Here is a 13,875-nt window from a genome sequence, read left to right on the forward strand (position 1 = left end):
TGCAAATATATAGACAGGACAAGAGGGAATGGCCTCAAGTTGCGCTAAGGGAAGTTTAGGTTGGAAATCAGAAGACATTACTTCTAAGAAAGAGCAGTCAGGCATTGGAATGGGTTGCCCAGGGAGGTGGTAGAGTCACTATCCCTGGGGGTGTTCAAGGAAAGGTTGGATGTGGTGCTTAGGGACATGGTTTAGTGGGTGACACTGGTGGTAGGGGGATGGTTGGACCAGATGATCTTGGAGGGCTTTTCCAACCTTAATGGTTCTATGATTCTATGAAATACTAGTGAATTTGTGGTTTGTTTTTTTTTTTTTTTTTTTGGTGGGGTGTGGGTGGTGCTGGTGGTGGTTAGTTTTGTGTTGTTTTTGTTTGTTTTTCACCCCTGTGAAGTAATGCTTGACAGTACATCCATTTCTAATCTGAATATTCAAGGAACTAACTCCTGTTTCACACCAATTTAAACTTTTGAGTACTAGCTCAGTTTGGCATGTGTGTGCTCTTTTTGCTCTGGGACTTTTGGGAGAAAGGTATTAAGAGCAGCTACAAAGAGTTGCTTGTATTCATGTTATTACATTAATCAGGGTGAATAATATATTTTCTCTATGCCAGGATTTTACTCAGAAGTTGTTGCAGAACAGCTGTTGAAGCAAAGTGGGCTGGGATAGTTGGAAAAAGCATGATTACAAAATCTGCTAGGTGTCTGGAAACTGTGTCCTCAACAGAGCAAACAATTTGTACCACTTCCAGTACTCCCCAGCAGATATCACATAGTGTCTTGTGCTGTTGTAGTGAGTAAATATCATATGTTCACATTCAGTTGTTCAAGAATTCATCTTTAAATTAGGATTGAATCTGTAAATCCAGAATGTCATCAGCATTATTTGCTGTATCTGCAGGGGGAAAGATAGAGAAGAGAGGGGAAAGCCTCTTTGAAGATAGAACTGTGACCAACAACTTGTTAGAAATGCAAAATAAATATTGTTTATTTACTCAAAATTGCGTAGCACAAAGGGCAACAGGAAAAAGAAGTAATACTAATTTTGTTGTTGTTCAGTCCATGCTGCCTGATTACTGTAATTTCTGGATAGTCTGTTGCGAAGCTGAACACAGCAATCCATGATTTTGTTTTTGTTAGTTTCTTTTGCAGGCAGTTGCTGACAGCTTAATAACTCCTCCTGGCTTTTAGTCCAGCATCTTTGGAATTCCACTACATAATGAATGATTATGTGGAGGAAATCATGGTGGAAATAGAGCAAAGATAATTAACGCTCCCCCCCCCCCCGCCCCGATAGTTTTATAATGTTTTTGAGTGGATATTTTGGAATTTCGTTGGGTTGCAAATAACTTCATTATTTAATTGGTCATTTGATTGATTAGTCCCTTAAATCCTCCACTGTTGTAGTGTATCCACTATCAAAGTGACTTGTCATAGATAAGCTGAGATGTACATGACATTTTTAAAAAACAGAAGTACTTTGCTGAAGTGTATTTGCTGAAGTAAGAAAACTCAGCCTAGATCAAGAATAGTATAAGATGTGCCAGTAGCTGAAAAACCTCAGAATTTATTGACATGACAATAAAAAAAATTACTACATGATAGTAATAGGGAATTCAGGTGAATTAATACTTGGGTAGTTTTGCCTTTGAGGTGTAAATTTAGTATCGCTATTCCATTTTAATAACTGAATAAATTAAACTATTAACTTAATAAAAACTCATTTCATTAAAAGGTTAATTACACTGTATATATGCTACCCTGTTTCTCTGTAATCACAGTATGTATCTTATAACTTCAACACAAAAAAGGTACTACTGCAAAAGTGGCTATTGAAAATGAAAATTAAGTCTGTGAGGAGGAAGAGGGAAATAATTCTTCCTTTTATTCCATTAAGAAAGCCTTCTTCCCTCTGAATAATGCTTTTCCTATATCTAACAACATAGACTGCTCATACCTGGAGCAGGAATAATGCATGGTTTGTCTGTGCAACCACTGTTATGTATCAAGAGAGTCAGGGAGGGAATAAGTGCCTTTGGAATGCAGTGCTGCAAGGCTTGTGTTTTACTCCATCAGTCTACCTTTAAAATGCTAAGCAAAATACTTTCAGTACCCACCAAGTTTTCAATGATTAAAAAGACAATTTCCATAAATTTTCTTGAAAAAAAAATGTGAAAAAAATTGAACTATTTTCTGCTGATTGATATGTAAACCCTAGGGACATACTGCCACTAAACTTGTTCTACAGAAGATTACAACAAAAAGACTTTCTCATGATTAACTTTCCCCTGGGTCTGAAAAAACATCACAACAGAATTCGTAAAGAATTTTTGCACGTAGAATGTCAGCCAGAGAGTATATCCTTATCTGATGCTGAATTAATATAAGGTTAGTAATTGCAATGTAAGTGGATTTTAGTGGATGTAAAATTAGATACAAATTATCCTACAAGAGTAGAAAGTGTGAAGTAGTTTTATAAAATCTAATCTGTCAGTCTAATGACAAAAATTTTTATACAACTATCTTTTGATTTTTATATAAAACTCTGTATGCTGGATATAGATAACAGAATAGTGTGTTATGGTTGCTTCTAATGACACCTTTGACAGTAACTTTAGCTATAAAGGTGCCTCATTCTTTCAAGGTTTGGTTTTGCAGTAAAAATAAAAATAAAAAACAACAGTATAACTGTTTTTTCTTTGCACTGTTCAAAATAGATGTCATTAAAGTAAACCCTCTAGAGGAATCTCAAGACTAAGTTAAATTACCTTTTAGGTATTAGGTTATATAAACTGTTAGTAATTTCAGAAGGACTGTAGAATAAATATATAATCAAAAACTATACAATCCTCTTTCCTTCCATGCCTTTTTTCCCCTATTTTCTCTATATATCCATTTCAGATCTTCTTTACAATGTAATTGAAAGAATGACATGAAAGATAGAAATTTAACAGCTGTCTCAAGAAAATAAAATCATATACTGCAAAACGTTACTGAGGGGCTGACCTGTTTAGGCTTTGTCTTTTTTGGAGCTGTATGTGCGATTCTCAGAGAATAAATTCTGTGCAACTTGAGTAACCTCATTGCTGAAGTTCCAATACCTTCATCAAGTTTCTGTTTAATCACCACAAGTAAACCTGTATATCTCATAACCATTCTAATTTTATCTATACTTCTAATTTCAGTCCATTTGGTTTCTACGTTGCCTCCCAGCACTTCTGTAACAGCCTTCCCTAAAGGCAAAGCATTCTTCACAGAAGTGATGAATGGTACAAAGAATGTAAGAATAACTGTAGTTGGCAGCTTTTGTGCGGCTTCTGGTTATGAAATTATTTAATCAAGTAAGGATGTGGTAAGGTCTTAGGTCTGGCATGTTTCTTGAAATGGGTTAGTGGTCTTGACAGGTCACTTGGCTGGATTGTGTGTCTTGGTTATGTAGCACTCTTAATAACTTCAGATTGCAGCCGTACAGGGAAGAATTAAATTATTTAGGGTATATACTTAGTGTATATAGGTGTTTTATTTCATTGTTGTGAAATGCTGGTGGAAAAATAAAAGTGATTGCAAGAATAAATGGATTCCTAGTAATTTAGGAACTTACAATGTATGGACTGAAAGAGGATGAGGGAAAGTAACAAGGGCTTCTTTTGAAACATCTGTTGTTCTTGAGACAGTATTGAAAAAAAATCTGGTTATCAAATGGATCAGTGACTGTCACAGCACCATTTTCAGCCCAGTGTCATAGAGCGCTAAATTTTTAGTAAGTCGAACCTATCAATATTTTTAAATAGTCTTGAGAAACAATTATTGAAACATTGAACATATTACTGTCTAACTTGGTTTTACCAACATGCAAATGGATAGTAGAATTAAAGCCTATTTAATTAAATTCTGTATATCTTTTTACCACTTTGGCTAGAAGTATCAGCTGACATTTTTAAAGTTATGCGTATTTTGTTATAAAACTCTGGAAAAAAATATTTTTGCTGTAATCCTGAAGAATGGCTTTCCATTCCTATTCACCTTGAATAACCATAGTTCAGTTCTGCAAAGTGGTTTTAAAATCTGTGACTAATAAATTAGTTTAAAATTATAACATTTAAAAATTGGCTCCATTTATGCTTTACATCTAAGTATAAATAATAACTTGAAATGTAAGATGGTGGAGAATTCTATTATTTAAAAATAAAATCCTTGGAGATGGTTTGATTTGAGCAAATTTTCTCTAGTGCCACAATGACAACTGTAATAATAATTTACATTTGGGTTTCATTGTGGTATCCTACAATTCTTGTTTTCTGAAGTTAGAGTAAAAGGATGCAACATATGTTGTGTGGGTTTGGAGAAATTTGTAGTTACTGAAAGCCAACAATTCTTCACTGAATTGATTGTAGTGATTGCATGATAAATATTAGGGCAACTTGCACAGCTTTACTGTTTCTTAATTATGCTACAGATTGTCTTCCTAACAAAACATATGCAAATAAGGCATCTAATTTTGTTACCACTTTGAAGGACTGATAATGGTATGTAGAACCAGGCTATAAAAGAAATAAACAAACAAAAAAATAGAAGTTCTGTTCTATCTCAGCTTTTTCTGTTATTACTTTTTTTTTTTAAATGTGTGTAGTACCAAAGTATTTTGTTATGTTATCAACATAGTCTTACATAGCAAAACAAGAGAATTATTATTTTTTTTTTAATGAGATTTCAGTCAAATATTTTACTTTGATCTTAAGAAGTGAAACTTCTTATTTTATGGTCTATTTATTATGGTCCTTTATTATGTTTTCTTAATTAAATTGCAGTGTCATGGATCTTGGGCTTATACATTCTTCTAATGTACTTAATATTAAATATTTTTAAAATTATTTATTTTCTGTTTGTCACTTTATTTCTTGATTTATATTAAATTTTTATTAATAAAGAAGACCATTCTTCCGAAATGTCTATATAAAGGGGTATAATTTATACGTAAACTCTGGGAAGAATAAGTTCATTATTTTTCTGAAGATAATAGATCTGGTAGGAAATAGGGATAAACATCAAAGTTGGAGTTGTTCTTTTTCCCAACTCACACAGTTAAAAATTATTTCACCCACTAGGTCACTTAATATATTTTCCAATGATTACGTTCAAGAATGCTAGAAAGATGTACAAGAATGAGAGAACCACCCACAGGAAAGTTTTTACAATACTATATTAATATTGCTAAGATTGATTTTTGACAATAGGATGCTCATAAAGATTGTAGATAAGAATCATTAATGTTACATAGATTCCACGTTCTTTAAATTGATCAATAAAGAAAGTACAGTTATTCGTCCTTGATAACAAATTCTGTGTGCATATATGTATAGATCCATCTATTTCTATCTGTATAAATACTGTGTGTATGTGTATATCTATAGGCACCCACCTTTCGTATGATTCCACCCTAAAAGAAGCTTAATTTCTTGGTATTGAATGGGTACGGAACACAAGATTTCCCTTGTCTTGTGTCATGGTTGACATGAGTTTGTGAGAGCACTCCTCCCCATACCATTTCCAGTTAATGTACCAATACTGATGATATGTGCAAGTTCTTACACTTTTCTAGTGTAGAATCTTCTGTAAATGCCACAGTCTTACCATTTTTATCTTAGCCTATTCTCCGTATCTGCTGGGATACCTTTGAGACAAGGTTCTTGTCTTTCAGGTTTTCTTTGATCATTTTTAAATTAGAAATAGTTCCTTGAATTCAAGACTTCTTTCACTAAATTCCATTTAATGTGTCTGTCACTGTTCATAATTCCCTCCTTCCAACTTAGTACAAATGCTAATGGACTACCACTCCCATGAACAGTAAAAGTAATTTAGTACCTTGTCTCCTTTGGGATAGCTTGTAAATCAGAAGTGGTTTTTTTCGCTGTTATTGATGGAAGAGACTCTAAGCCCTATTTTCCTAACAATAAGGACCCGCAGCAGATTTTCTTAGGCACATTCAGGTACCTTTGGGAGTATGGTTTTGAAGATTATTATAGGATGTAAGGTTACGTAATACTATATCTGAAACTAAAATTGTGTCCTGCTCTTACATACCATCCTCATAAATATGCATTGTAATAAGAAATAGATCTCTCTGTAATATTTATAAGGAAGTTTACTTAAAACTCACTATATATAAGTTCTTTCATTGCTTCACTCCAAGTTTTCCTTAACATTTATTATTACAGTTATTCTTACAAAAATCTGAATTTTCCAGATTTTTTCTATGTTTCTCATTCTCCATGTTTTTTGCTTTCTGAGTGTTTCTGGATATATTTTTATTATATTAATATATGTGTAATATGTCTTCAGATAAAGTAGACAGGCATTACACAACATTTTACCATATTGGAACCTGAAACCTCTGTGAGCACTTTTCATTCTATTCTAAGTTAGATTCTTAGTATGAATTCTGATATGAATTTAAATTGCCTTGTGTACGTGTGAGTGTGAACACATATTTAGCCATTTGCCATCTGAGGTTGATTCTTTAGTGTCAGTAATGCAGTCGGTATAAATCAGGTGGGCATGAGAGCAAGACAAAGCTCAATGTAAGGAACATCTAAAAGATAACTAGGAGTGACTGATGTCTGTCACAACCCTAGACCTTTTCAAGATGTTGGAGGTAGGAGATAATATACAGTGAGAACTGTTTGGAGACTGGAGCTCTTGAGGTGTGAATAACTTAAACAGTAGAGACAAATAGGTTAATTACAAAGATAAATGAATAGCAGCAATTAATTAATGATAAGATGGTGAGTATTCATACTGGTAGGCAAAATGAGCACTGTGGAGCAGTAATTATACTAGCGAGTATAAAGACTGTGACAGGAAAGGTGGTAGAAGACTGAGGGCAGTATGTTATATGCAATTTTTAACATGAATATCTGCCAGAGAAGTAATGAAATGAATAAGTCTTGGGTGCATTTTAGAACCCTACTCAAATATTCATTATAGTCAGTATTTGATCCCCAAAGGCTTTATAATGTGAACATGAAAGAAACTAAAGAAAATAAGCATTTTTATAATGAGACTTACAACTATAGTAGTTTAAGAAACTCTTCTGTGGCTGTCTGTGTGCCTCCTCTTGCATTTCCAGTCATTTAAGAGAGTCCAATGTGATGTTACAGGAACAGCCAGAAGCATCTCCTGGGAGTAACTCCCAAATCAGTTCGTTTACTGTAAAATCTTGAGTGAAATTTTAGTCAGTCCATTAGTCTTCATTAGTCTTTCAGACTTTTTAAAGCTACTGGATTCTGGCAGCAGAACACAATGGAGCAAGCATCTATTTGTTAAAGTTCTTTCCATTTAAAATTAACTGTATCTCACTGGAACCAGAATTTAAGCATAACTGCTCTGGTAGTTCTGCTCTTTTGGGCTGTTTTTTTTTTGTTTTTTTTTTTTTTAAGCCTTTTTATCAAGATCTGTCTCCTTGTGGAAACACTTTTCAATATATAGCAGTTAAATGGAGGAGGAGTGGTGAAGCACTGGTGGTGGTGACATAAGCCTTTTCAGTATGTATTAGAAGTTGGAGTACATTATGTCAGGATATTCTGTCAGGGAATGCCAACAGGGGAAATGTGATATAAAAGCAATTTGTGTGTAGTGGTGATGCTGAATATTTGGGCTTGTGAATTTGATAAAATTATGAACAGAACTGTTACTTTGGCACAAAGGTTTGGATAGTAATGCAAATGAATTGACTCAGTATCAGCTTATATTTATACTTAATATAGAAATAGACATTCAGATTTAAGGTTCTTCATCTGAAACTCCAGATCATAAGGGAAACCTTCAGTAATCAATTTTTGTTTGTAATACCCAAGTTTCATAACCTCTTTTTTATTGTTCCAGCATACTGTTCACGAAACTATGTATATAGTTAGAAAAAAATGTTAAATACTATTCTGCTCAGAGATGTTTTATGTCTGAATTTTGGGGGCATTTTGTCATTTCGGGTGTGCAATTTTTTTGCCTTTTCATTTCGTACTTTGTGCTTTTGTGTAAACAGAGAGAGAAAGAATTCCAACTCTGGCTTGGTTTGCGTAACTTAGAACAGTCTTCTTACAATCTTCCTAACAGCTAAAAGAACTAAGGAAAGCTGTCTGTGTCCTTTCTGGAGAATGTGGGAGAAGGGGGGTACTGTGCACTCTTTTACCTCGCAGACCCAGTTCTCTGATATATTTTTATATATATTAAGTATATATACATTAATGTATACTTGCATATGCATTACTAACTTCACTGTAAACTGAAATGCTGTGTAAATGTAGAGTTGCACCTAATTTATAGTTTGTCTTCCATAAAGTGAAACTTCACCATTCTCAATGTGTAGCAATTCCTCCTTTCCTGTGTTTTTTTATAATGAATCTCCAGTTACACTACTCCTTTATTAATGATAATGTGTCTGTCTGGTCTCTCCTGTCTTCCAGTCCTCTTCATCTCTATTTCATCCTATTCATAATTACAGAATGTTCCTCTGTTTCTCTTAGGCTTCAGTCCTTGATGAATTATATTTCTGCCACTTCTCTTTCTGCACTGACTGCATGTCATCCCTTCATCTGACACTACTTGCTGATTTTTTATGTTTTCAAATGACAGAAATCTGTTTGACATTTCTGTTTTCTTTGGCAAACTGATCTTTCATTTATAAGCCATAATTTATACAACATATAGTCTAAAATTACTTGGTTTTAATTGTTCAAATAGAAATAGTTTTCCTTCTGGTGGTACAGAATGCATGTAGTTCCTGTTGCCTTACTGAGCATTTTAAATATGTCTCATTCATAATGGAACATTAACCATTATGTTCTATTTAAGTTCATTTGTTGCTTTGTCACAAGACTGAAGAATTATTTTTAAAAGTATGTAGAATCATAGACTAAGGAAAAATCCAAATGAAATATAACTCTATAGTTGGTAGCTTTTCCATGACTTTCAGTAATCTATTCAGATTGCCTATTAAATTTTCATAGATAAGGACTACTTAAAAAATACAGCTTTATTTTCTGCCTGTCCTTGTTATGTCATAATTTTCTGAAAAGTATTACAATAGGAGAAATTCTCCATAGACAAAAAGCACTACAGAAGACAAGATAAAATTTCTTCTTTTTTTCCTCCAGAAAATATGAACAAAAACATAATAAAAAAAAAAAGGAACTTTGAGAAGGAAAAAAAATGGTCCATGCATCTAATGGTTTTACTGTTGCAATGAAGATCTTTGGATTCAGGTCTTCCACTTGGATACTTGACAGGCTAGCTGTCATCATTAGTGAAATTAACAAATAAGCTGGAAAAAAAAAATTGAGCCTTTCAGACATGGCTCATGCTTTCACTCAAAACTCACATAAACAACACAGAACCAATTTTTCTATTTAATGTAGTTAGAAATTATAGCGTGCTACAGTACTACTTGATATCCTGAAAATATTTTTTAAAGGATTCTATGCCCGAAGTGGAATATCCTCGCTTGCAGTCAGATGTTCACTGCAGAAATTGCAGTATCAATTTAGAACATTGTCACTAAGCACCAGTTTGCTCCATCCAGTGCCAGAAGTAACAGAATAGGGTATGTAAGCAGAAGCATTCATGCAATCCATCTGCTGGCATTCTGTACAGCCAGTAATTTAGGCAGATAATCATCAGGTATGGTTTGTAATGCCTCATACTTAAATGTCTGTTCCACGAGCAGATGATCATAGAGTCTGTCTGTAGCAAACTTATAGGAATGATGAAGAAATGAGATGCAATTAAAAATACTCACAGTCTATATTCCTGTAATCATTACAGGGTACAAAATCTGAAGTTCAGCATAATAAAATTGCACTTGTCATTTTACTGTTCAAATATTTGCTATGCACACCATTGTGTATGTGGCAAAATATGACATATCAAAAAAGTATGGTTTCATATCACAAGGTGTAGCAATTGATGTTAAAACACTTCAAATTTTGCTTTGCTGTATCTAGATAGATGACAACTGTTGATTTCATTGTTATACTTCTAAAGAAAACATACATAAAATATTTATGGCATGACTGTGCAACTCTACTCATATGCAAGTAGTTCCATAGTCTGAGTTACTTCTACTTAAGTTGACAAGTGACTTCAAAATTTATACTTGATATGATCTGTATATGTTACCTTTACTCTTATAGTATGTGCTTGTTTCATGTACATAAAGGGTAGGACTTACCAATAGCAAATTTAATATTGTATGCTACATTTCAAAGAAAGTAGAATGGATATTGTTATCTGTAGTGTTCTTGCAAACAGTAACTTTCTTTTGATTATTTTTCCTTTTTGTGAATTCTCTTCACAGGTATCTTCAGATCTTTCAATGGTGGGTGGTGCACCAATTCTTACTGTGGAACCAGATGACACGGTCGCTTACACTTTGAGTGTATCTCCATGGAGACGAGGAATCTTTCAAGGTACAATGTAGAACTCCAACATCCCTGTAAATTAACAGACGAAGTCTGTTTACATTTAATGTTTTCTGTTCAACATAAGCTTTCTTCTGGAAGTAATACTATAATTATAGGTGACATTGTTTTTTAAGCTGGCTCATATTTTTTAGTTGTAAAGGTATATTACTGCAAAAAATGTGGTTAGTACTTCAAAAATGCTAATATTACGTCCAACTTCATGTATTTAATTGATCCCATGGAAATTGTCTTGATAGCAATTCATGTGTTTGAATTATCACCAAGTGCTTGGGTATAAACTAAATTTTCCAAAAAATGTTGAATAGCTGTAGTTCTCCTAGTACTGCTAGAACCAAAGATTTAAGGGCAGAGGCCAGAATTTGATTATTTGCCTTGATTAAATTCTGATTTGTTACCCACAAGGCAAGAGTAAACACATAGAATGTAGTGAACTACAATTCTTTACTTGGTACTTTAAATGTATAAAGGCTAGGCATGTCTAAAATTAATTGCAAATAATTTGCATCAGTCTATGTTTATGCTGGTATTCTTATGAAACAGTAGCAAGACTCTTGCTTGTTTTAACTAACATCGGTATGTTGTGTTTAATGTTTTGTCTTGTAAAGATTATTTAAAAATTAGTATTTATTTTAATAATTCAGACTTCATAATTTTCAAGTGCTTATTAATAATTCTACAGTTCTAAAATCCTACAAAATCTTAAAAGCACTATTATGAGAATGTGGCTATACAATCAGTCTTTTTCTCCCTTGTAGAATAGGTATTGTTTTGACTCATAGCAGAGCAAAGTTTTGTAGTGTATGAGGAAGGGAATTATGGAAACCAAGGAGACCATCTTTTCCTTAAAGAAACTGAATATTGCTCAGGAAACCTGGATTTGAACTACCTCTTAAACAAAAGGATTCTTCATGTTGGACAAATCTCTCAATACAAAATGCTCAGTGCATAACTTTGATTTTGTGGGTCCCTAACTGCAAATACTTGATTCTGCTACCTTCTTAGACAGTTGAGATTAATGACAGCTGTTTTCTCAGCATTAAACAGTCATTAAGTATTGTCTGTGAGGATGCCAACCTAGTTTATTATTTTGGCCATTTTGGTTTTAGTATCTGATGTGTAAGACGTAGGTAATAATACCATCTCAATTTGCAGGTGATTTGTGAAAATAAATTAATACTTGCAGCAAAGCTTGGTCTAGTGTCACAGAAAAAGTTCAGTAGCTTCTTGCTAAGTCTGTAGCCCTGAGACAAAATTCATTTTCTCTGAGTAGGAGTCAGCTTTCAATGGAATTTGTGACCATCAATACTGTTCATCAGAACATAAGGGTACACTATATTTTAACTTACAATTTTTCTTCAGGCTTTAAAGATTTAAAGATTATCTCCTTCTCACTTATCAAATCAACAATTCTTTTATACATGCTGAAAGTTTCAGTAGGTGTTCCGAGGGATCTATCATACAGCACTTTTATGCCAGGTGTTAAAAGCCATACCTTCAAAGGGAAAGAGATGGCACATTTGGACTGTCATCTCCTATGTTCTGTCATTCCTAACTTCTATTACAATGGTTTCCATTATACATGGAAGTATTACATGTTAACTGAGAAAGAGAGAGAACAGTCAGTCTCCCTAACCTGATGGAATGGCTCAAAAGCTGGATAGTCACATATGCTCTTTTTTTTTTTTTCCCCAGAAAACTATTCATATATTTTATGCCTTCAAATAACTTGATAGAAGGCTGGTTACTCTTTGAAAAAACACCGAGCCTAGTTATCTACCATCCACTCCCTGGCTCAATGCTTGCTTTAATCACTGCTTTAGGATATCAAGTTCATTCTTCTCCTGGAGCAGGGACACTTTCAGTGACATCACAGAGATTTGTAAATGTACTCTAATCATTCAGCAGATGTAGGAAGGAAGAGAGGTGGAGGAAAGAAAGGCCACTGTTGTGGGTTTGACAGGCAGAAGATGATTTTGCTGTCCGATGTTAGATGTGATATAAACCTAACTACGAGATGTCCTATCTAAGGTAACACCAGTTAGGAAGTGCTTTAGTTTATGGCTTCAGGTGGGATGGAAGTCAAACTGCTTCATACTGTGCAAGTCTGGGAAGTCATATTTGTTCCCCAAAGCTGAATTTTCACCTTATAGGGTAGTTAAGTGGAAATGTCAAAATGGAGAAATATAAGAATTTTTGGTACTTGTAGGAACTTTTGGCAGCCAACCTGAAGTCTGTAGAAAAAAAATAAATTTGAGCCAGTAATAGATACTTTAGTGCCCATGAAAATGATGGACAATTTATGAATATTTTAAAATTAGCAGATAAACTCAGTTTAAAAATGTGTGCCATCTGCAGTGAAAATTATTATTTTTATTGAAGTGCTTTGACAGATTTGAGCACCTTGCATTAAGTTCCTTGAATAAATTACATCAAACCAGTTACCTTTATTGATCAAGACTTTAACCTCAATGTTATTAATTCTGTTTGTTTGAGAACTGTTTTCCACAAGGAAAACAAGCTGAGTGTCAGCAATTATAACACAATTCTTTACTGATTTTTCGATTATGCAATTGCTGGATTATCAACAGAGTAGTTTAGCAATTCAAGTTAAGCAGTTACTATAGTTCTCCCACTACCTCTTGAAATATTCTTTAGCATTAGTAATTTACAGTTCTGGAACTTTTTAAGCATTCCAAGATTTGCCACAAATAATTATTCAGAGTTCTTCAGTCAATTATTTCAATGCTTTTGAGATCACGTTTGGTGCACAACTTTAAATATTTGTTTGTTTTAATATATCCATGCTTACTGATGAAATAAAAACCTTTAAGCTGTGACTACTCATGCTCTGTCCCTCTCTCTCAAACACAGTGTAGTATTCTGAAATACAGACAGTTGGTAAAGAAAGCCTTCCACTGTCACTGGAAGCAATGACTTTAAGAAAAAAATGGTTAAATTTTAAAATGAAGTGAAACAGAATATTCTCTACTGTAAGGAGTTTTTAGGATTTATGACTTTTGTGCATTTCAGCATTTACTCAAATGTTAACTGAAATGTTTAATCAACAAAAACATTAACTCAAATGTTTTAATCAACTTAATCAACTGCTATAATTTTGATTTTATTTTGCTCGATTGATTATAATTGTTGACATGTCAAATACATCAGGATATTATTTAAAATTAATGATAAAATTAGATTTTCTTGCCTTTTTTTTTCTCTCTAATATTGTGAGGAATTAAATCAAAATTATACTTGGTTAACATATTAAGACATAAAATTAGATTATTCTAAAATTAGAATTGGTCAGTATTTTTCCTAAGAAAATGCTTTCCTATTTTTCCATTAGGTATAATGCCATCAAAATATGTTCTCTTCCATCAATACTTACATACCTTGACCAT

The 13,875-nt window shown here is 33.4% G+C and overlaps 1 protein-coding gene across 1 annotated transcript in view; it reads left to right on the forward strand.

Moving 5' to 3' along the window:
* The window catches only part of CFAP47 (cilia and flagella associated protein 47), a 308,902-nt gene that overhangs the window by 151,768 nt on the left and 143,259 nt on the right, over positions 1 to 13,875 (forward strand). Inside the window, 1 exon segment of the mRNA XM_050712219.1 lies at positions 10,345 to 10,456. Within this exon segment, the coding sequence (XP_050568176.1) occupies positions 10,345 to 10,456 (112 nt within the window).

Source organism: Cygnus atratus, chromosome 1 (genome assembly GCF_013377495.2).
Source record: "Cygnus atratus isolate AKBS03 ecotype Queensland, Australia chromosome 1, CAtr_DNAZoo_HiC_assembly, whole genome shotgun sequence".
Taxonomy (NCBI): Eukaryota; Metazoa; Chordata; class Aves; order Anseriformes; family Anatidae; genus Cygnus; species Cygnus atratus.